The sequence below is a fragment of the Alexandromys fortis genome, unplaced genomic scaffold, assembly GCF_014885135.2.
Source record: "Alexandromys fortis isolate MF-2015 unplaced genomic scaffold, M_Fortis_MF-2015_v1.1 scaffold_0, whole genome shotgun sequence".
Taxonomy (NCBI): domain Eukaryota; kingdom Metazoa; phylum Chordata; class Mammalia; order Rodentia; family Cricetidae; genus Alexandromys; species Alexandromys fortis.
The window spans coordinates 30,037,705-30,062,004 of NW_026067949.1; the positions used below are offsets into that span (position 1 = coordinate 30,037,705).

Genomic DNA, 24,300 nt, shown 5'->3' on the forward strand with positions numbered 1-24,300 from the left:
CACTCCAGAGCCATATTACTAGAAGCACAAAATATAGACATGTAGACCAATGGAACAGAATAGAAAACCCGGAAATAAACTTTAATCCACTTAATTTTCAACAAAACATCAAAAGAATACATTAGGAAAAGGACAGGTTTGCGCTGGGGAAAACTGGAAATCCACAGATCTGTTAATGAATCTAGATTTCTATCTTATCACCCTGCACAATTCAAAATGAATCAAAGACACGGAAAGCGCTGGAGAAAAACACAGGTTAAACACTACAAGTTACAGGCACGGGGGCTGGAAAGATGGCTCAGCAGTAAGAGCACTGGTCCCAGAGGACCCAGTTTCAATACCCAGTACCCACATGTGGCTCACAACTGTTTGAAACTCCGGTTCCAGAAATCTGATGCCCTCTTCTGGCCTTTGCACCAGACACTCATGAGGTGTACAGATATGCATGCAGGCAGACTACTGTATACTTAAATAAAAAAATCAAAAGACACTGATATTAAAAATAAATTTTAATAAATAAATAAAAGCAATACACAGACAGAAGGACCTCCCACATCACTAAGTCAACAGAGATCCTACTGCATCCACACTTATTGCTACAATAATAGCAATATCTAAGAAACATAACTAAACCTACCTATCTACCAACAGAAGATGGATAAAGAAAATGTACAAACACACAATGGAGTCTTATTCAGCTATAAAGAAAAATCATGGGCAAAATGAATAGAACAAAAGGACATTATATTGCGTGAAATAAGCCAGCCTCAAAAAAGACTCTATAGCCCAAGCTGGTTTAAAACTTACTAGATAGATCAGGTTAGCCTCAGAATCACATCAATCCAGTCTCCAAATTGACCTGACTTATAAGAAATTGTTTTTTTTCTCCAGTCAGGTACTCACAGAGTCCAGGCTACGAGAACTTTTGATCCTCCTGCCTCTACCTACTGAGGCCTGAGATCACAACAAGCACACACCCCCATGCCAAGTTTTATGCAGTGCTGAGGACTGAACCTAGGGTTTCATGCTCACTAGGCAAAACTCTGCTACAGCCCCAGCCCTCATTAGAAATCCTCAAGGAAAGTCTTCGTTTAGAAAGGAAATGATGGTAATTACTATCAGGAAAGTCTCCAAAACTATAAAACTCATTATTAGTAGAGATGAATACATAGTCTAATTCAAAATACTTTGTTATTGCAATGGCAGCGTGGAAGCCGTTAGGTCTCTGTATGAAGCCAAAAGTGAAAATTTTCAAAAACAACTGCAGTTAGAGTAAGTTAAAAGAATATAAAAACAATAAGTTGATTGTAAACACAAAAATATACATTTGGGAAATAGAGTAAAAGCCTAGGCATTTGTTTGTGATCAAAGTTGTTGTGAGCTTAAAATAGTCTATTATAACAATATGTCTTCTGTAAGCTCATGGTGACCACACAACTGAAAACTGCAGCAGATGCTCAAATAGAAAAACGGCAGGAATTAGAGCTTCACACTGCAGAACACACCACAGCACAAAGGTAAACAACAAGCAAAGGGTAACAGATAAACAACCAGAAAACAACCAAACAAGCGGAACAAGCCCTGAAAAGAAGTAAGAGCTTGAAATACAAAGAGTTCAAGTGATCATCCAAAGAATACAAAACAGCTGAACTGGTGGAAAACAAGACCGAAGCGTATGCTGTCTACAGCAGGGACCCGTTAGCTTAAAAGACACACACAGACTGAAAGTAAAAGATGAATATAGCTCATACACACACTGGACAAAAGAAAACACAGCGGTCTAAACTTTATGAGACAAAACAGTATTCAACCTAAGACTGCTGCAGGAAGTGAGTATACATAGTGTGAATATGTCAAGGAGATGAGGGATGGCTCAGGGGTTAAGGGCACTTACTGTTCTTGGAGAGGACCTGGGTTTGGTTCCCTGCACCCACAGGGGGCTCACAGCAACTAACTCCAGTACAAAGGGATCCACCTTCTGACTCCACAGGTACCAGGCACATGCAGTGGTGCACACATATGCAGGCAAAACACTTGTGTTTATGAGTTAAAGAAATCTTTACATTTCATGTATGAATATATATCAAAGCATTAAATAGGTAAACCAAGTATTAATAAATCTAAAAAGAGAATTAGGCTTTAGTTCAATAACAGGAGGCTTCAGTGCCCTACTTAGCCCAATTAGACCTAACAGACATGTATGAAACCATCCATCCAGTAGAAGTGAAGTATGCATGTTGCTCTAGCACTCAAGGAACACTGTAGGAAGGAACATTCTCTAAGAGAGATAGGATATTACATCACAAAACAAGTCTTAATGAATTCAAGATTGAAATAGTTTGGTAAATGCTTCCCAACCACAACAGTGAGAAGTTAGGATCAACAACAGGAGGAATCTTAGAAAGTTCACAAACATTCAGAATTAAACAACATACTCCACTTGAGAAACCAATATATAACATAAACCCCAAAGGGAAATTGAGAAGTGATTTGAGACAAAAAGAAAAAAAAAAAAAAAGAAGAAGAAAAGGAAACAGGGCTGGCAAGATGGTTCAGCAGTTACCAGAGTCCGCTTCACAACCTCCTTACCTCTGGCCCCAGGGACTGACTGACTGACTCTCTCTCTCTCTCTCTCTCTCTCTCTCTCTCTCTCTCTCTCTCTCTCACACACACACACACACACACACACACACACACACACACACACACTATGGTAGCTTAGCTTGAAGAAATAGCACCTATAGGCTCTAACATTTAACACTCGGTACTCAGCTGATAGTGCTGTCTGGGAAGGCCTAGGAGGTGTAGCCTTGTTAGAGAAGTAGAGCTTGGGGCAGGGGGGTGAGGTTTCAAAGCCTGGTACCATTCCCAGTGTGTATCCCTCTGTCTCTCTCTGTCTCTCTCTCCCTCCTTTCTTTCCTCTCTCTCTCTCTGCAATACAAACACAATAAAAATAAAAAATTCTTAAGAAACAAATAAACCCCATTGATCATAATCTAAATGGTAAATTTACACCAATAAAAACTTATAGATTCTAAATAGTCTAACACTGTACCCCAAGGAACTAGAAAAACAGCAAACCTTAATTTAGCATAAGGAAGAAAATAACGTAGATCAGAACAAAGTAAGTCCAGTAAAAAATAGAAAACACACACACACAAAGTGAAACCTGCGTTGGTTTCTTGTAAACAGAACCAAACATCCAGCAGAAAGACAGAGAAAGAGCACCCATGCACTCTTCGAGGCACACGGGTCTGGTTCAGGAGAAGGTACAGAGCTTGAAACCACACAAAGCTGGGCCTGATAAAGAGCAACACAAAGGGGCTCTGTTAAGCAGGAGGCCTGTGCTGAACTCAAGACCCAAAGACCACCAGGTTGGGAGTTCATCATCTGTTATCCTGTGATGACTACCTACTCCAGATGGTCTGAAAACAGAACCTTCTTTTTATATGACCCAGGTAGTTGGCTGAATCACTCATTAGTATGTTGTGCTCAATGAGCTCCCAGGCCTGGCTTTCTGATATGATTTTGATACTCATGTGTCTCTGTGGTGTTGGTTTAATTTGGTAAGTTCATAGGTAGTAATGATTTGCTTGTGTAAATAACTCCTTTATCAGTCTATGGCTCGCTGTTTGTGTTGGACACAATGATTGTTTACTTACACAAACACATTCAGTCATTCAAAAGTCAGCCTGAAAGCTGAAATTTTATATGATATAAAATAATTTAAGGTAGTCTGCAACCTGGACCTCCAAACCCTATAAGAATCTAATAGATAAAAAATTAAAATAGTAACTGAGACAAGGTCTAGCTTATCATGCCATGCTGGCTTGGAACTCTCTACTTAGCCCAGGCTATCCTCCAACTCTTCCTCTTCCTGCCTCAGCTTAGTCTCTAGAAAAAATGCCATGAGTTATAACTCTTTTTTTTATGTTAATGTTTTACGTTTTACTTTTTCAAGAATTTCATGCATGAGTGCTGTATTAGTATCATTTCCACAGGACCTGAAGACATAGGGTGGTTTAGAAAGTCCCATAGGTGTGGGGCTTCCTGAGGCAGTGGCCCTCGGAGGGCTTTAAGCAAGGGAATGGCACTGTCACAGCGGCTCCTGCAGCAGAGCACACACCTGCTTTCTAGAAAGAGACTGCAGAAGGAAGTCAGACAGACCCAGGCTTATATCTTCACTCAGTCTCTGTGTCACAGTGTCACAGCCCGGTTCTCAGCCTATGGACGGCAACCCTTTCCAGAGGGGTTGAATGTCAGATATTTACAGTATGATTCATACAGTAGCAAAATTACAGTTATGAAGTAGTAAAGAAAATAATTTTATGGCTGGGAGTGACCACAAATGAGGAACTGTATTAAAGGGTTGCAGCGTTAGGAAGGTTGAGAACCATTGCAGTAGACACAAAGCATATCAGCTATTTGAACATAGAAACTTAACATATACAGTTGTTAATTGTCTAAAATAAAAGAATAAGAGGAACCTAAGGGTACCATGGGAAGATGCAGTTTACAACACCATAGTGGAGAAAACAAAAGGTTAAGAGACCTATGGGTGAACCTTAGACCCCTGAGAACGGGGCACTCCTCAGCTGTTGGTTCCTCTCAGGAGTGGAAACAGCACTGCTTCTCCAAGCGCTGGGCGAGCTGCACTGGGGAGCACAGGAAGGGATCAAGCCTGTGCAGGGAGTACTGCAGACACAACACGGGCAGAACAGACATTCCTGGGAAGCAGACAAGGAGCCAGTACCTTCTTTGCCCTTCAGCCCCACGGTCTCCTCAGTGCTACTGTTTAGCATAGCCTGTCAGGGAACCAGAGGGAAGAGAATTGTGCTCTGCAGAGTCCCAGCACCTGCTGCATCAAACAAAAGTGGAGCCCTAAGCTGAGAGACAACACAATGGCACAGGAATCCTGCAAATGAAACTCAACCTTCCTAGGTCTCAGTTGATTGGGTCTGTAAAATGAGTGTGAAAATGGATGGCAAACTCACATGATTATTAGGAGCATGAAATAACCGAACTATCTAAAAATTCAGTAACTACACAGCAAAGGTTACTTTTCTTGTCCTTTCCAAAAATTAATAACAAGTAAAACATAAAACAATGTGAGACTCAGTGAGTATATGGAGCCCAGGACATGCCTAGATTTTCTCATATTTTGTAAATTACTCTTATTGCATGATGTATTGGTGTTAGTGTTTAATCTCTCCTCTTGCAAACTTTTCCAATCCCCCTCTTCCTCCCTTTGAGCTTTCTCCCATTCTCTTGTTCTTGCTTTCTCTTTCATACACACATACATATATACACACACAAATACTCTCCCACCCCCTCTCCCCTCTCTCTCTCTCTTCTCTTCATCACAAAATTCTTCATAATAAAGAAAAAACCCAAATGCGACAGAAGCACGGCTGGTACCCAGTCAAAACAGAGTGCATTCAGGGCCAACACCAGGCAGCAGGGTCCTCTCATGCTGCGCAGAGCTTCCATTCTCAAACTCCAGGGAGCAGACATTTCCCCCGTTTTATGGTAAACTGAAATTGGGCTTATAAGCAACACAGTGTGGCCCGCCCTCAAACACAACTGTATATCCTTCACAGTCTGAAGAAACGAAGGTTATAGGCACACGATGTCTCGTAAAGCAGACAAGGACGCTGCAGAGAAGGACAATGGCTGAGAGCACCGTCCTCACCACTAAAATACGCCTGCTGTCTGCTGCCATGCTCCTGGCTGTGATGATCAGAGACTCACTCTCTGAAACTAAAAGCAAGCACCAACTAAATGCTTTCTTTTTTTTTTTTTTTTTTTTTTTTACATCTCAACCACAAAGACAGGCATCTACTCAGAGTAAATGCTTTCTTTTATTTAAATAAAAAAGCACTGAAATAATAAACATAGTTCTCAAGCATAGAACAGTCCTTCAAGACATCTAGGGAAAAGAAAGGACAACAATATTTCACTTCAGCTCTACCGGGGTGTTCCTGCCACAAGGCCAGCACCAGACTGTCCTTCTACAGAGAGCAAAATGCCAAGCCCTGAAGACCCCTCAACGCGATGGAACTCCAGAGAGGGGAGTGCTGGAAACGGAGTAGAACCTGAGCTAGGAATTTCTATTCCTGTCTCCTCTGTTTGGCCTTCTAGGGTGGAAACAAATGTATTTCTTGGGGTCTATTTGTTTTTTTACTTTCAGAATACATTTTTCCTTTTGTGAAAGTCAGTGGGAAAAAACAATTCCCTTTCCAGGGTTTTAAAAATCACTTTTCTGGAACGTATCTACTTAACTGACAATTTCATAACAAACTCTCAGTAAGATGACAGATGTTTAGATATACTATGATAAAATGAAGTTTTTTCTTTGTTGCAGCAATTACTTTTATCATTTAAGAGAACGAAGTTTATTTCTATTGGTGCTCATAATGCTGAGGGATTTTATACTGAAGATCTGAGGTTTCCAGCAGGAAAAACCCTCTCATAAATTTAAACACAAGCAAATCCTCGGTCTAGAATCAAATCTGTTTAATGTCTCAAAAACACCAGAAGCCTCGATTACAGGCAGAAAATTCATACTTTAGCAAATTTACAGCAGAGGCCAGGGAGTCCTGAGGAGTTCAGAGAACATTCTGAAGTCCTGACTGCTGCTTTCAGCATCTCAGCTACTTGAGACCCAGGCAACAGACATGTGACTATTTAGCTGGATGACAGCAGCTTTCAAATACTGATGTCTCGGTGTATTTAAAACGTCCTCTTCTTTTTCTTACTTCTCGTGGTTATGGATCGTATATGGGAATGAGACCCACGAGAAACTCTGGCTAGTGGCACACAGCAGAGGTGGGTAGCCACGCTGTGTTATCTTCCACTAACTGAAGTTGGCACGGGGATAAAGCATGAGCTGGCCCTGCTCACGGGTGACTGTTTCTTCCCTCCCTCACCCCACCTCCCTGTCTGGAGTTCTGGGATAAAGAAAACCACTTTATCTCTTTTAGGGTGGGGGGAGTTGATAGGAAAAAATATCAAACATTTGAGTTCTTCATGGAGTTACTCAGGGGTTTTGTTTTTGTTTTTGTTTTTTTTAATTTCTGGCTTTAGCTATTTTTCACAGATAGAGCTCTTTGGAAAAGTAAAGTTTATTGATTTTTAAAGAGTCCAGTGTTGAGCTATAAAAGTTGATTTATGCTCTACAATATCACAAAAAAAAACACAGTATAAGTCATCATGCAGATTGCCTGTGCACTCTGGCTCTTCTTAGTTCACAGTATGAATTAGTTCTTGTGTCACTGTACTTATGAGTAAGAACTCCAAATGAAGCACACTTGGTAGTATCACATACAGGACTGTGGAAAGGAAAGTGAGGCAAGGAGCCCAGCCAGCATGGTGGTGCACCCCAACACTGGGGAAGCTAAGAAAGGAGGATTCTTTTCAAGGCATGCAACCGGGGGGCAGGTATGGGGTATCCACTAGATGAATTAGTCATATGGAGTCAAGATTGGATCCCTAGAACCCCCATTAAAAGCCTGACATGTAATTGCCATGCTCAAGAAGTAGAGATAAGAGATGCCTGCACGACCTGACTTTGTAAATAATATGGGAAGTTATGGAGCAAGACACCCAATGATGTCAGCCTCAAGTCTTCATATGCAGCATACTGAGAAATACAAGTGCTCATACACAGTCAAACACGCATGCACTACATATACACACACCTCACAGCACATATGATAGAGAGAGAGAATAAAAGGGAAGCTAGAAAGGGAGAACTGCAGGAACTAGAATTAATAGTTAAACACCAAAACGGTTTTAAAGAAACAACTTCTACTCAAAACAGGCTGTGCATTGTCTACAAGGAGTTAGCGCAGCTGAGGACAGAGTGCATCGTCTCTGACAGGAGATGTCTGTATCTGAATTCCAGCCCTAGTCCTCAGAGACGGGCAACTGGAGATGAACATTGGTCCTTGTGTGAAAAACAATGGTTACACAGAGTGACGGGTGGCTAACTTCTACAAGTGCTATAATGATTCACAGGATGGCACTATAATGAGAAGACCGGCCATCTTCTAGGAGCTCAGTAAACATCAGCTGAGAAGACAGGACATCTTCTAGGAGCTCAGTAAACATCAGTTGCTTTCACTTTCCATCTTTCCAGACTACAGTCACCAAACACTAAAAGTCATTTGTTTTAGCATTTTCATGTCATGGTCTCTAATTGGTTTCCTCCTAGCTTCATTTACATTCTTCTTCTTTCAAAATTCATTTCATCCTGATAGTTGATGATACTTGTACCCATAATTAATCAAGAATTTAGACATTGTGTTAGTTTGTTTGGTTTTGTTGTTGTTTTGTTTTGTTTTTTGAGACAGGGTTTCTCTGTAGTTTCGGAGCCTGTCCTGGAACTAGCTCTTGTAGACCAGACTAGCCTTGAACTCACAAAGTCCCATCTGCCTCTGCCTCCTGAGTGCTGGGATTAAAGGTGTGTGCCACCACCCCCCAGCGTCTGTTAGTTTCTTATTCACTTTCTGACAGAAACAAGGAAGGGGTCATTTTGGCTGATGGTTTCAGGATGCAGTTCAACATGGTGACTGGTCAAGGTCACAGGGAACCTGCAGCCAGGAAGCAGACAGCGAGGTAGGCTGAGCCTCAGCCTGCTTTCTCCTTTCTTTCTTCTCTGTCCAAGGAAGGCCTCCCACATTAGAATGGGTCCTCCCACATCAATTAACTTAAAGCACCAGAGTCTGTTTCCTGTTGAGTCCGCATCCTGACAAGCAGACACTCAGACCAGCCCTCACTCCCATCCATAAGGACACACTAATACTTACAAGCTAGCAGAGAGCACACCACAAGAGAGAAGGAAACTTTATCACTAAAAGAGGAATACATTTTCATGTTTCTAAAAGTAAATTCTACCTGTGAGCCAAATCTAATATCCATATTAAAATATTTCTATATTTTAAATCATTGTCTTATTTAAGAAAACAAAAACTGTAAAAGCAGGGTGGAGCTTGAGAGATGGCTCAGTGGGTAAGCTGTGTAAGTATGAGGACCTGAGTTCAGATCTCAGCACCCATGAACAACAAAAACTGGGTGCTTACTTTGGCAGCACACATACTAAAACAGGAAAGAAAAGGGAATTTTTTTTCTAAATCAAAGTATTGCTGTGTTATTCTCTTTTTGATCAAAACAAAAAAGTTATTTATATTTAAGATATAAATTCCATTTTATAAGACAAACATCAAAGCTGAATGGGGACAAAGGAGAAAAAAATAAGCAATGGATTCTCCTGATGAACAAGGCTCAACCACCCATCATGTGCATGGACAATCAGCAGGATGACCATGGAAGACAAGGGACAGGACAGCCTGTCTGCCCATTCAATTACTGATTTTTATAATAGTTAAACATTGATTCAGAACTGATGAAAGCACATTCATCTATCATAAGGGGGGAGAGAAAATAGATATAAAATAGAATTTGCTGACAGTGGTTCTGAGCAATCATCAATTAGGAAAGTAAAAGAATGATTCCAGCCAGGTGGTGGTGGCGCACACATTTAATCCCAGCATTTGGGAGGCAGAGGCAGACAGGTCTCTGTGAGTTTGAGACCAGCCTGGTCTTCAGAGTGAGTTCCAGGACAGGCTCCAAAGCTACATAGAGAAACCTGGTCAAAACAACAACAACAAAAAAATTATTCCACATATTCAAAGACTCTCCTGGACGTTTCAAGTTGAAACTTAGAAAAGCAGTTAGTGCTGAGCCCCAGGGACAGTGTGCACATATTCCTTCTCCTTGTCAGTAGTTCACAAATAGTCAATACTTTTATCTAAATTCCATTTTGGCTAGGGTGGCCACAGTTCAGGAGAAGGTTAGAGAAGTTTCCTCGGACTGCCATGGCTCCCCTAGGAGTGGAGAGAGAGGCTTACCCATACTCATCTTGATGGGCAGGTTTTCTCTGCTGGCTGCTTCCACTAGATGTCTCCGAACTTCCATCACTGCCTCTTTGTGCTTGGTGTTCAGTAAGGCTTCCCACAGGGCCTTGGCTGAGGTGTCACTACAGTGGAAGCACAAAACAGCTCAGAATAAATTCTTGTTGGGAAAAGGGAAAAACTAGAAGAAAAGAAAAAAGCCAGCATTATCTTACAAGCACTGATACAGTCATTACCATTGGCAAGTATTAACTTGATACAAGATAGCCAATTCATTTAATGGGCAGAATATTGAGGAATTAAGGGGACAACAAAATCAAAACATAGGAGAGAAGAAAGACTACATTGTTCCATGAAAATGTGAGAAAATTATATGTTAGATTATTTTGAGATTTTTTTAATTGAAATCAGTTCACAGTTCACATGTTTCATTGCTAAAGAAACATGAATGTCATATAAGCCAAAATTAAATGTAAGGCTCAAAATGACTTAACAATAGTGATAAACACTGTTGTGAACTTGAGATAGCATACTGTCTGAGAAGCATAGAGAAATCCTTAAAGAGAATCTTTGTGTGAATTCTCAATAGACCTCCTCATCAGCAAACTTCCTACAGAATAAGAATGAGGACTTGCACTCAGTAGCAGGCTCTGAAGTATTCCACTCCAGGCCTTCAGTTTGAAGGATGGCACTTATGGACGCCTTTACAATTCTCTGTTGATAGCAGCCCCAAGCACTGCATTATGCAGGGTCTCATCTGGGTTCACTCCCCAGTAGCTCTCTGTCTCATCCGCAATGCTGTGTTCCCACTATAAATGAGGGCAGTGTTCTTTCCGGAAGGCCGCTGCCACAAAGCCAAGTATACACATTTGTAGTAACGTTTTCAAAACTCCATACAAAGGAAACAAGGATGACTTCTGTCCTTTCTCCACTTAAAGCCCCCTAACTCACACACTAACCTCTCAATAGAGTGGTAGCTCTTGTTACCACCTACTTTCCCATAGTGAAGTAACATCTTTAAATACTCAAAACTAGAACTCCTCTGATGCTTATCTTGGCTACAGCTTGGTGAACTGAGTGATACACAGAAAATCAGTAAAGCACATTTCACAGTTCTGTGAGCATGTTTCCTGACACTCAGTGAGCTGGGCAGGGTAGACTTGACCAGAATGTAGGCTACAATGTCCAATATTTGGGGCTCTGGGTAGAACTAGAAATGGAAGTAACAGGGGACACTGAGAGCCTGGGCTTGACTCTTAAGACTGGGCATTCTGTCACTGATGCCACTGCTTATAGGCACAAGAATCTATGTCCAGCTTTTGAATGCAGACTCACATCAGAGACTTATAGGAAGCTTCCAGGCCTTTATCCTAGGCCTTGGGCTAGACCTTGCCCCTCACTGTTCCCCTATCTTTTTCTGAGGCATCCAGCTTCTTCAACAGAGCAGCTATCTCTTCCAGCTGCTCACAGCTACTGTGGGAATCCCAGTCTACATGTGTAGAAGCCCTTTTTATAGTCATATACTCAGTATTGTGTCCTCTAAAAGACCCTAACAGAACGCTGAGTCTATTATCCTTAAGTTTAAATGGACAGGCAACTGAATCCTATCAGACCACCATGGATTAAAGTTGGATTTCAACAATAGCAGAAACAACACAAAGCCTACAAACTAATGGAACCTGAACAACTCTATAAATTACTACTGAATCAATGAAGAAATAAAGAAAAATTAAAGACTTCCAAAAATTCAATGAAAATGAATACACACATACCCAAATTCATGGACACAAGAAAGCAGTGCTAACAGGAAAGTTCATGGCACTAAGTGCCTTCATGAAGAATTTGGAGAAATCTCATACTGGCAACTTAACAGGACATCGGAAACTCAAAGCAATTCCATTAAAATCAGGAACAAGACAAGGCTGTCCACGCTCTCCATATCTATTCAATATACTTGAAGTTCTAGCTAGAGCAATAAGACAACTAAAAGAGATCAACGGGAAATAAATGGAAAAAAAAGAAGTCAAAACATCGCTATTTGTAGATTATATGCCATTGTACATAAATGATTCCAAAAATTCTACCAGGAACTCCTACAGCTGATAAACGCTTTCAGCAAAGTGGCAGAATGCAAGATTAACTAAAAAATAATCAGTATAACCCAGACCCAGAGAGACAAATATGTACTCACTCATAAGTGGTTTTTAGACACAAAGAAAAATCAGCCTACAATTCACAGCCCCAGAGAACCTAGACAACCAAGAGGACCCTACGAGAGACATACATGGATGTAATCTACATGGGAAGCAGAGAAAGACAAGATCTCCTGAGTAAATTGGGAGCATGAGCGTCATGGGAGAGGGTAGAAGGGCTGCTTTTTCCCTGTCTGAAAAATTGGCTGAGGCTAAAGTGAAGAATCCTGGATTAATTCAATCAGTAGAGAAAGCTTTAGAACAGCCTGGTATGTTATGTGGTTATTAGTGTTCACTCTAATGAAAAGAGGAAGCTGAGCAAATAATAATACAAAATGTATAATTTGAGAAGAAAAGGAACACCAGGAAATGGAATGGAGTTAAGTCCTGTGTTTAAGAAGATAAAGTAAGAAATGTAATCAAAGGAGTGAACCTCAGAGCAAGATCCTACCCAAATAAATTTCCAACTTGTGAAAAGGACTAAAGAAAGGTTTAGAGCCAGGTATGGTGGGCACACCTTTAATTCCAGCACTCCAGAGGCAGAGGCAGGCGGATCTCTTGAGTTTGAGACCAGCCTGGTCTACAGAGCTAGTTCCAGGACAGCCAAGCTTAGGCAGTGAAGGAAACCATCAAAAACAGAAGGTTGGTGAGGATGTAATTGAACAAGGGGGCCATGTTCCAGCCACAAGCAAGTAGTAGAATTTGGCAACTTTGGCCATGTGGTTCTGGTTTTAGAGTCAAAGATAGAAGAAAGAAGTTATGGAATCTTCCTCCACAATTTAGGTCAGGCATGTGTTATGGGTGCCTCTGAATGGAGGCCTAGATAGGCCATTATATGAAGCTGTAAAGTTGAAGCCTGGATTGCCTTGGAGACCCCAAAATGACAGACATGCCAGAGTTGTGGGATACCTGTTGAGGAGAACTGCTAACAGGGAGTAGAACCAGGCCAAGAGAAACAAGTATGTTACAGTCAACAAAGCTGAAAGGAGTGGGAGAAATGAAGAACATTTTGACATCAGACATGGAGATCCAGGGTTTGGAGTTTGCAGAGCTGGTTTTCTCTCTTGCTTTACTATAGTACTTCCTCACTATACTCCCTTCCCTATGTTCTGAAATGGTAGTGTATATGCTGCACCATTATATGTAGGAAAGTATGTGATCTGCCTTTCAATTTTGATTGTATAGAGGATTACATTTAAGAGATTGCATGAAGTATCAGAAGAGACTTTGAACTCTGGACTTTTAAATATTGTTGAGACTGTGATGGACTATGAGAACTTTTGGCGTTGGACTAAATGCATTCTGCATTATGGTACTATTAAAAGCTTATGGGGGCCAGGGAGTAGAATGTGGTGATTTGAATGTAACTGGTCCCCATAAGTTAGGGCATGGAATTATTAGGAGGCAGGTATGACCTTGTTGAAGGAAGTGTGTCACTCTGAGGGTAGGTTTTGAAGTTTCCTATGCTCTGTCTATGCCCATTGTCCCAGTTAACTTCCTGTTGCCTATGGATCAAGATGTAGAACTCTCAGCTCCCTCTCTAGCTCCATGTCTGCTTGCACACAGCCATGTCCCACCAGTATGATAATGGACTAAACCTTTGAACTGTAAGCCACCTCTGAACTGTAAGCCACCTCAATTAAATGTTTTCCTATATAAGAGTTGCTGTGGTCATGGTGTCTCCTCACAGCAATAGAAGCTCTAACTAAGACACTGGTCACTGGCATGAGTCTTTAACAATTATAGCTGCTTTCTCTGCCATAGCCTTCTTAGGAACTTTACACTCATCCAAGTTCCTTTCATCAAACAAGCTGCACAATGTTCACCTGCTGTCTCTTGCAGTAGAACTAAGAGTAGCGAACAGTAATCATGTTGAAACATGGACATTAGGGTATCTTAAAAGATCCTCATAAAAGCAATTGTGTTTGTTAGTTTTTAACTCGATCACACACAGATTTTAACGGCAAAAACAGAATATAACTAGCTCATTTGTCAGAAAGTAACACAAATGGTCTCTGGTGTAGTTCCCAACAGAGTTCTTATTCCCTTCTGGAACTCGATGAGCCAAACCTCCACTGCCACATTCCCATAAGAATGTCCCTTTAAGACCTGCTACTACAACCTCAGGTAAAACTTACACCTAATCAACACCCTTTTTAAATCTACTTCAACTTGCTCAGTCTCTTTTCTTAAGTTTGGGAATAGCTGATCAACATCCTTTTAATACTAGCCTGAAACAGCTTTTCCACCCATTGCTACATAAGATTTCTGTGGACTGGAAAGATGCCTCATCAGTTAAGAGCACTTGATGCTCTTACAAAAGACCCACATTCATTTCCAGCACCTGTATGTGAGCTCACAAGTGTATGTAACTCTAGCTGCTTCCTAGCCTTTACGGACACTCCTACACACACACACACTCACACACTTAAAACTTAACTCTTTTCAAGATCGCCTGAGTAAATTGGGAGAGTGGGGACCTTGGGAAAGGGTTGAAGGAGCGGGGAGAGGCAGGGAGAGGAGCAGAGAAAAACGTAGAGCTCAATAAAATCAATTAAAAAAAACCTTAACTCTTTTAAGGACTTTTGAAAGATAAATAAACCAGTTTTGAAGAATATTTTCAAATACTTTCATCACATTCTGTTTTCAAAGCTCTTTAGAATTTATAAAACATACTGCTTTGACCCTTTCCTCAGGCTCTATGCCATGATCACTGACTCAATCTAAAGATCCCCAGAGAAGACAAGCAACTAACTGGCATACACTCGGCCTGAAGAGGGCAAAACTGGAGATCATGTTCAGGTAAGAAACTTTTAAGTTCAGTGAACAAATGATCAAGAGGATCAATTAGGAGAATGCTGACTATTTCAACACTTTAGGTTGGGTTCCTTTCCATCCTTAATTTCCTTAATAGCCACAATTCTGCCTTTAAATTGACATAATGGGCCTCAGACAGGATAGAATACAAGAATGAATAGTGAAGGAGACCAACATGTCAGAAAGCACAGGCCCCCCCAGAAAACCAGGCCCTAAGTAATGAGGGCTGGGAGCAAGAAAAGGACTCATCCAAATGCCCGGATGCACCATGATCACCGTCACGTGTGTGTCACATATAAGCTCCTGCCATAAACCCCCATCACTATGCTGTGTGGCCTGTCTGCTGGCTGGTCAATCTCATGCTTGAAGAGCAACTAAATTCAGCTCCTCTCTTCTCACACTCTCTTCTTCCATTGTTACATAAACATATAGAAAAGGTAAGACTGTCTCAAGCTTTATAGTCTTTTGTTTTGTCTTGTTTTATATATATCATATTTTCCCCTCACAGTCATCATTAGTCACTAACAAGTCATGTTGTTTCACAATGCTAATTATTTTCCGCTTCAAGTTTATTGTGTAAATGCCTCCCCCCAAAAAAAACAACTTTCAGGCTAGAGAGATGGCTCAGTGGTTAAGAGCACTGGTTGCTCTTCCAGAGGTCCTAAGTTCAATTCCCAACAACCACATGGTGCTCACAACCATCTGTAATGAGATCTGGCGCCCTCCCCTGGCATGTGGGCATACATGGAGGCAGAATGTTGTGTACATAATAAATATATTAAAAAATAATAAACAAACAAAAACCAAAAAAAAACCAACTTTCTAAGGATGAAGAGAATGATCCAGGGGTAAACACCTGCCAGAGAAGTGTGAAGCCATGAAGAGAATGGGACCCAGTAACATATACCTGTAATCCTGATGTTCCTGTGATAAGGTAGGAGGCAGGGACAAGAGAATCCCAGAAAACTGTGAACCAGCTAGCCTGGTATACAGAGTGACAAACAGAGAACATGTCTCAAACAGGGTAGAAGGTAAGGGCCAACACTTGGTGTTGTCCTCTGAAATCTGCATGCATGCCATGGATATATGCACTGTACTCTCACACATGGACATCAGAGAAAATTTTTTAACTTTCTGAATTTTCAAATTATATATATATAATTTTTAAAAATAAAAAGCCAAAATATCACAGTCTAGGTTGCCGAGAGAGGTCACTTCTAATCCTGTTCTTACTTTGTGTTCACTATATCCTTAGAAAAGATAGGAAACGTATCCTTTAGTTATTTTCTGATTCCTAAAACTGACATAGTGATACTGCTTACCTAACAGTCTGGTTTTAGTAATTATTTTTAAGTGATAAGGACTGGAATCTCTGATCTTAGACAGGCAAAGCTGGGCTCTACTACTGTGCCACATACTATATATACCATATATAGTCTCTCCATAATAAAAATAGTTTAAGGAGCATTAGAACACAATTCTAACACTCCCAAGTACCAAAGAGCTATCAGTGCTATTGAACAATTCACTTGATCTCCCTGGGATGTTATATTTCTAAGAGTTACAGCGTTATTTCCATTCATTAAGAACTACTTCATAAGTAATATGACTATCTCATTGAATAACAACTCTCCAGGGGATCATAACTCCATTTCATAAATGAAGAAGCAGATTCTTTAGAAGATCAAGTGGAGTCCCTCCAAGGCACCACAAGATTCTGTTGGGTCTGCCTGCCTTCCTGATCTCTGCCTCAAAAGGGATCCTTTTCATCTTTCCCATCTCTTGCTTCTGGATGCTGGCTAGAGCCTGCGTATGCTTTTTCTGGTACTTCGGGCTTTCTTACTCTTTCTCTAAAGATCTCCTCCCCACAGTGTGGCTGCGTTTCTGTCCTGTGGCTGATTTTCATGCCTCTAACTCAAATGCCATGACTTTCCCTCTTTCTGTTCGCCACCTTCCTCCTCTGAGCAGCTGCTTTGATTGACAGCTTATCTATTCAGGGAGTTTTTCTTTTAACGTCTAATAAAACTGTCCTTGAGCTTAAAAGACAAAACAAAAAAAAAGTTATATCCAATACATTGTTATTTGAATCCATGTCCCTGTAAACTCCATATGTTAAGCTTGTATATAATTCTGCAAAAGAAAAGAAGCTAGAATGCCAGTATCTGAGGATAAATAACCACATGTTGGTCTTCCAGATTCACATGTTAATTTGATTTATTCCCCAAAGTACATCAACTGATGGGTGATTGTCCAATAATGTTATTTCTTTTATTAAAAGTATCAAAAGTATTTTCCCTCTAAAATATACAAAGAACTCAAGAAACTTGACATTAAAAGAACAAATAATTCAGTAAGAAAAAATGGATGGGGTACAGACCCAAACAGAGAACTCTCAACAGAGAAATCTAAAATGGCTGAAAGGCACTTAAGGAAATGTTCAAATCCTTAGCCATTAGAGAAATGCAAATCAAAACAACTCTGAGATTCCATCTTACACCTTTAAGAATGGCCAAGATCAAAAACACTGATGACAGCTTATGCTGGAGAGGATGTGGGGTAAAGGGAACACTCCTCCATTGCTCATGGGAGTGTAAACTGATACAGCCCCTTTGGATATCAGTGTGGCGATTTCTCAAAAAATTAAGAAACAACGTTCCTCAAGACCCAGCAATACCAGTTTTGGATATATACCCAAAGAATGCTCAACCATACCATAGGAACATGTGTTGGGGACTATAGACCCCCGGACCCTGAATTTTCTGTGATTTCCTGCCCCCTTCTCCTGCCAGAGTAAACAACTTGTTATGCTTGCAGCTGCTCTGAGCAAAACAACTTGTTTTCCTGTGCTTGCAGCTGCTCTGAGCATGAGACCCTGATGGCAGGGGAGTGGTTTTAGAATGTGGCCATTGGTCAGGGAAGGCACTAAATAAGTTGCCCAGGAACACAATAAAGTTGGCATTCTTGTTTCAACGATGAACCCTCTCTCTCTCTCTCTCTCTCTCTCTCTCTCTCTCTCTCTCTCTCTCTCTCTGTGTGTGTGTGTGTGTGTGTGTGTGTATCCAGCCCCTTGCCTGGCTCGCGAACCATCTCATAGTGCAGGCACTACAGACACGTGCGCAACAATGTTCAGAACAGCATTATTTGTAACAGTCAGAACCTGGAAACAACCTAAATGCCCCTCAACCAAAGAAGGAATAACAAAAATGTGGTACATTTACACAATGGGGTACTCCAAAGCGGAAAAAAATAAATTACATCTTGAAACTTGTGGGCAAATGGAAGGATCTAGAAAACACCATATTGAGTGAGGTAACCCAGACCCAGAAAGACAAATATGCACTCGCTCATAAGTGGCTTTTAGACATAAAGCAAAGAAAAAACAGCCTACAGTTCACAACCCCAGGGAACCTAGACAACAAAGAGGACCCTAAGAGAGACATACATGGATCTAATCTACATGGGAAGCAGAAAAAGACAAGATCTCCTGAGTAAATTGGGAGCATGGAGATCATTGGCGAAGGTAGGAGGGGAGGGGAGAAGAAGGGAGGGGAACAGAGAAAAATATATAGATCAATAAAAACAATAAAAAAAAGTATTTACCTTTTTCTAATCTAGTGACAGTAACAGAAAGAACTAACAAAAAGATATCCCACGAACTTGTAGAATATAAATTAAGCACTTTTCTACCATCTCCTCTGCTTTTAAAGTCGTATTTTCCAGACATATGTTTTAATTCATTGTGGTTACTAAAGTACAATTTTGTTACAATTTATTCTTTGAAGTATATGGTAAAATATGTGTTTGTCTTATGAAAGATCCACTGTGTTGCTATATAATATAGTTTATATATCATGAGTAACTATGTAAAATGCCAAATACATTCAAATGTGTATTTTTATAAGCTATCTTGTATCCCTAACACTAATACTATTTTGACAGATGACCACATTTGAAGACTACAAGCTAACAACCTGTTACTGATACCATCTTAAAATCTTTGAAGAGACTTCTTACATGAAGATACGGTACTTTCCATTCATTCCTGGCTCTTTATTCACCGTGATTGCTCAGGCTCTTAATGGAATTTTAGAAGTTGACTTGGTTTGGCAAGTATGAAATGTCAGATTCAGTCTACTAGAAATAAACAGGAAATATTCACCACCAAATAAAACCCAAAGACAGCAGCATTAATTGTTAAAAGGTGCTTGAATGTTGAGTCATAGAACTACTCGATCAAGTAGAAGGCATGTAATTAAGAGGCTGAGGTTGAATTATGAATGCACACTGTCATCTCATGACTAACCTTGGGGAAATGGTTTCTTCATGGTGTGCAGGGAAGCTAAGCTTACTCACGGGATCTGTGTCACCAGTGTCAGTATTCCAACAGAAACACAATAACAACAACAGCAGTGATAAACTGGGCAAATATTTTAACTAGTCTTAAATAGAGCAAGCTGAATCATAGTTTGTTACTTGGAGGAATAATGGCTTCCATCTGTGTGAACTCGATGAGCTAAATAAATCGCTCAGACTTCAGTAGTCATTTACCCTTGACTGCTATTTTAACAATTCAGCTTTAAGAAATATATCCTTCAATCTTCTTCTCAATAAAAGTGAAAGAATTACAATATAGGAGACATGAAGTAGATCCTTGAAACTAGAAACCAGTCTTTCCTTCATCATTCTTTCAAAATGTCAGCACTTCCTGCAGCTAAACATTCATGGAGCAAGCAACTCTAGGCTCTGGAGCTAGATCTAACAGAGAAACCAGAAGAGAGTGTGTTTCTACAGGAGACACAAACAGTGGTTCGGGAAAGACAAAACAGTGGTCTAAGTGAGGAGTGAAGGTCAGAAGGAAGATGAGGATGTGGTACAGGAACTGCCATGCAGGCAGGAAGTAGATAGACAGAATGGAACTAGAGTAGACTGAGCTAGAGAAGCTGGGGTAAGCGGCCTGAGAAATCCTTGCACAGAGCTGAAAGAACTGTGGTGCAGCCAACTGATCCACTTTGACAGCTCCCTGAGCAAATATCAAGTCACTCCAGGCCCACTGACTCACATCAGAGATAGCTGACTTCTTCTGAGGACAACAGAAGGGTCTTTAACAACTGACTGCATTGTCACTTGGAATACACTTGGAATACAGTTGCCAAATGGATCTGAGGACTGAGTTGGAAGCTGTCCTCTGCCACTGAGATACATCTCCCCCTCTTTTGACTTTACTTTGAGACAGGGTCTCACTAAGCTGTCTAGGCTGAATTCACTTGGTAGCCCGGGCAGGTCTTGAAATTTGCAGTCCTCTTAACTGAACCTTATGAGTTGCTTGGAGTAGAAGACACCATCACTAGGTCTAGCTTCAGTATTTATTAATAACCTATAATATAATGTTCTAGAGTCAGATAAATGGATTTCCTCCTGGACCCCTAGCAAATGTGATCCTGTTCCAAATCCCTCTTCCTATTTTATATTTCTAATATTTGTCACTAACAGGAAGTTATCTCAGTAAATTTTGGGATAAAGGTAGCAATGGAACATTAAGAACAGAGCACTTTGGCTTTAACTGAATGTCACCATCCTGGGTGCATGGGTAGTCATAGTCTGTCACCAACACCTTATGGGCTCTGCATTATAGCTTGATAGCATACAAGAATGGAAAGGTTGGGTACAGAGTTTCTCTCACAAGCATTTAAAGTCCAATCACAATAAACTAGGGATGATAAAGTCATCCAGTATGAGGCCATCTGCCTTTAATTTCAACACTCTGAAGACAGGCAGGTTGCTGTGCGTTCCAGGCCTGCCTGGTCTACATAGTGAGACCCTGCTTCAATAAATTAGAAAGATAAGTAGAAGATAGATAGATAGATAGATAGATAGATAGATAGATAGATAGATAGATAGATAGATAGATAGATAGATGAGAGAGAGAGAGAGAGAGAGAGAGAGAGAGAGAGAGAGAGAGAGAGAGACGAGTCATCCAGTCTGAGCTAATACAGAAAAGAGACGGCACTATTTACTAGAAGCAAATATAAAGGCAGCCACAAAGGAAGCAGCAGCATGTAGGAAGGCCGCAGGTGAAGCACACTGAGCACCTGAAAGGCATTAAACACAACTGCAGACAAAAGCACCAGGATGTGGGAGGGAAGAAATGGAGAAGATGGAGAGAGAGCTGAAACAGTAAGGACAGAGCAGATCCATAGACCTCCTCAAACTCGAAGTTAAGTGTTTTCCCAAAGGGCAGAGGAGAGCCACAGAGACCATCCCAGGGTATTGGACTCAGACCAAGCACTAACTGCACACAGGAGAAATGTGCTTCCTTGTCTGTATGTATCATATTAGAGAATAATGAATAGTCATTTCTTCCTATTGAATGTTCTCATTTTGCGCTTTATTTAACCAACATATTATTTTAGGTGTCTACTATGTACCAGGCACTCTACTTTAGACTGAGGATCTTAAACCATTCCTTAGAAGTCATTTCCTATACTTCTTTTACTATCATCTTGATATATCAAAAATACCGTTGTCAAGCCAAATGTGGTGACGAGCCTTTAACCCCCAGCTCCCAAAAGGCAAAGGAAGAGGGGTCTGTGACTTTTGAGTTCATGGCCAGCCTGATCTATGTTGCAAGTTCCCAGACAGCAGTGCCACACAGAGAGACCTTGTCTCAAAAACACAAAAACAAAAACAAACCTTGGTCAAGTCATAAAGGTTTCATTGAAGTCACTATGCTTTAGAAGACAAGAACTCCAAAGCTGCTCAAGAATAGAAAAAAAGCACAACCAAAATCAAACAAAAACACACACTCGTAGCAACACACACGACCTCTCACGCGGGCTCAGTAACTGAAAAGATCATTGTAAGCAATCTGTGTCCACTCACACACGTACTTTCAAAAAAAAAGGAGGGGCCGGCCAGGTGGTGCTCTGTTCAAGAGCATTTGCTGCTCGCCCAGGAATCACCAGTGCCTCCTGCTTCAGAGGATTTAACAGTCACCCATAAATGTCTCTCTCACACACACCCATTTTTTATATTAACTCTGACTTTATATACAGGAAAAGGCCCTCTCTAGCAAGAATGCCAGCAAGTGCTAAGACAGTTGAAGGGAAATCTGGGCATTGTGCTGAGTAACCCCCATCTCTACAGCATGAAATTTAGACAGAACCCAATACGGCTTGAAATTGGTTAAGTCCCCAAGAGTTCCATTTTCAGAGTTGGTACCTATTTCTTCCTTGGCAGTGAACACAGACAATTAGGGACATCAATTACTTACTTGTCATTCCACTGCAGTAAGTCTTTCCATTTCTCCTTTTTCCAATGTGGCTAACTTCAGAGGGTTCCTGATATTATTTAAAGGAACCATAATTTCCATTTAAATTATAAATACCAAAGTTACACTGACCAAGAGTTCAGTCTTCTCACAACACAGAGATCACAAGCTATTCAGAATTCCTCAATATGGAAGAGGTTTAGGAGGTTGATTACGCATTCCTTATGTCAAAGAGACAATATGTTAGCAATTAAAGACAAATCTACCTGCAAACCCCTCTGCTTAACATGTAATTCAAACAGAATTCTAAAAAGTATATATGTTAAACACAATTCTCCATCACAAAAAAAAAAACAGCCTATAATGGTTCTGTTATCTTCAATGTTTTAATACTTCACAGTGGGCACTTCTATTCTTTAAGTTTTAGAGAAGAATCCATAAATTATTCATAAATTCTGCTTTCTAAAGCTGTAGCTGAGCCCAGAGCACCTCCAGGTCTTTATCTTTTTTTCAACTTCTACAAAAGTAAATAAACAAAAGAATATGACCTGCCTTATAGAGTTGCTTTTGAATAAATTGTGACAATATATCTTTATTTTGTTTTGTTTTGTTTTTCGAGACAGGGTTTCTCTGTGGTTTTGGAGCCTGTCCTGGAACTAGCTCTTGTAGACCAGGCTGGTCTCGAACTCACAGAGATCCGCCTGCCTCTGCCTCCCGAGTGCTGGGATTAAAGGCGTGCGCCACCACCGCCCGGCGTGACAATATATCTTAAAACAAAACTCTGATATGGAGTGATTTTTTTTTCTTTCAAAGTGACATGTCAACAAAATGCATTTAGAGGAAGGAAGAATAGTTGTTAGAAGCAAAACAAACAAAGCCCCAACAAATCAAGAAACATACAGGTATGCGCATGCACATGCGTGCACACACACACACATACACATCAGTCCAGAGCTGGGACATTCATTGCTCAGTGGTCAAGTCCTAGCATGCACCATGAATTATATCAACCCTTAGCATCAAAACAACAAAATGGTCTCATCAGGAATTTTATGAGACCAGTCAGATAGACATAAGACAATCCCACAACATACAGTGCTATTTCAGTCAGCCATATTGTGCTGACATTCTAGAAGAGTATAGTGCATGCAATTATACACCATATCTGATTCTTGATGATCACAGTAAATACTGTTTGGTGTGGGAGAATGGTCTGAATTCTGTCAATTATATTTTAAATAAACACTGATTGGCCAGGAGCCAGGCAGGAAGTATAAGCAGCGGGACAACCAGACAGGAAGTAGAGGCGGGTCAAGGAGAACAGGAGAATTCTGGAAAGAAGGAAGGCCATTACTCGGCAGTCCTAGCCCAGCCACAGAAGAGGCAAGATGTGACTGCCTCCCTGAAAAGGGTACTGAGCCATGTGGCTAACACAGATAAGAATAATGGGCTAATATAAGGTATAAGAGTTAATAAGAAGCCTGAAATACTAGGCCAATCAGTTTATAACTAATGTAGACCTCTGTGTGATTTCTTTGGGACTTAATGATTGCGGGAACCCTGACAACAAATGACAAAAAACTCAGTCAACAACTGTTAGTGGGTTGATGTACGCACTGAATTTACTTTTATTATTTTAGGCTGTATACCTTATTTTGTTATCCTGTCACAGAGAAAGAGAGAATATGCTGGAGAATATTATTTTCAGGCGTGTGACTTTTGTTTATGTTGCATTTGACTAACTGTGAAGCTGTGATTCTTTGTCTGTCTAAAACACCTGATGATCCTAATAAAGAGATGAATGGCCAATTGTGAGGCAAAAGCAAGAACAGGAGGGGACTAGCAGGCAGAGTATAAATGGATATATGAGGAGAAGGAGCAAAAGAGACAACAAGGAAAGGAGGACGTCAGGAGCCAGCTACCCAGCAACACAACAAGTCACGGAGAAAAAAGCAAAGAAAGGCATACAGAAATAGAGAAATATAAAAGCCAGAGGCAAAAAGTAGTCAGGTAAATTTAGTTAGCAAAAAAGAAGCCAAGCTAAGGCTAGGCATTCATAACGAAGAATAAGCCTTTGTGTGTGATTTATCTGGGAGCTGGGTGGCAGGCC

General features: G+C 40.6%; 1 protein-coding gene across 1 annotated transcript in view; it reads right to left on the reverse strand.

Annotated features, from left to right (window-relative positions):
• The window catches only part of Scfd2 (sec1 family domain containing 2), a 314,706-nt gene that overhangs the window by 276,152 nt on the left and 14,254 nt on the right, over positions 1-24,300 (reverse strand). The window contains exon 3 of the mRNA XM_050149856.1: positions 9,912-10,039. Within this exon, the coding sequence (XP_050005813.1) occupies positions 9,912-10,039 (128 nt within the window). The remainder of the gene's footprint in view (positions 1-9,911; positions 10,040-24,300) is intronic.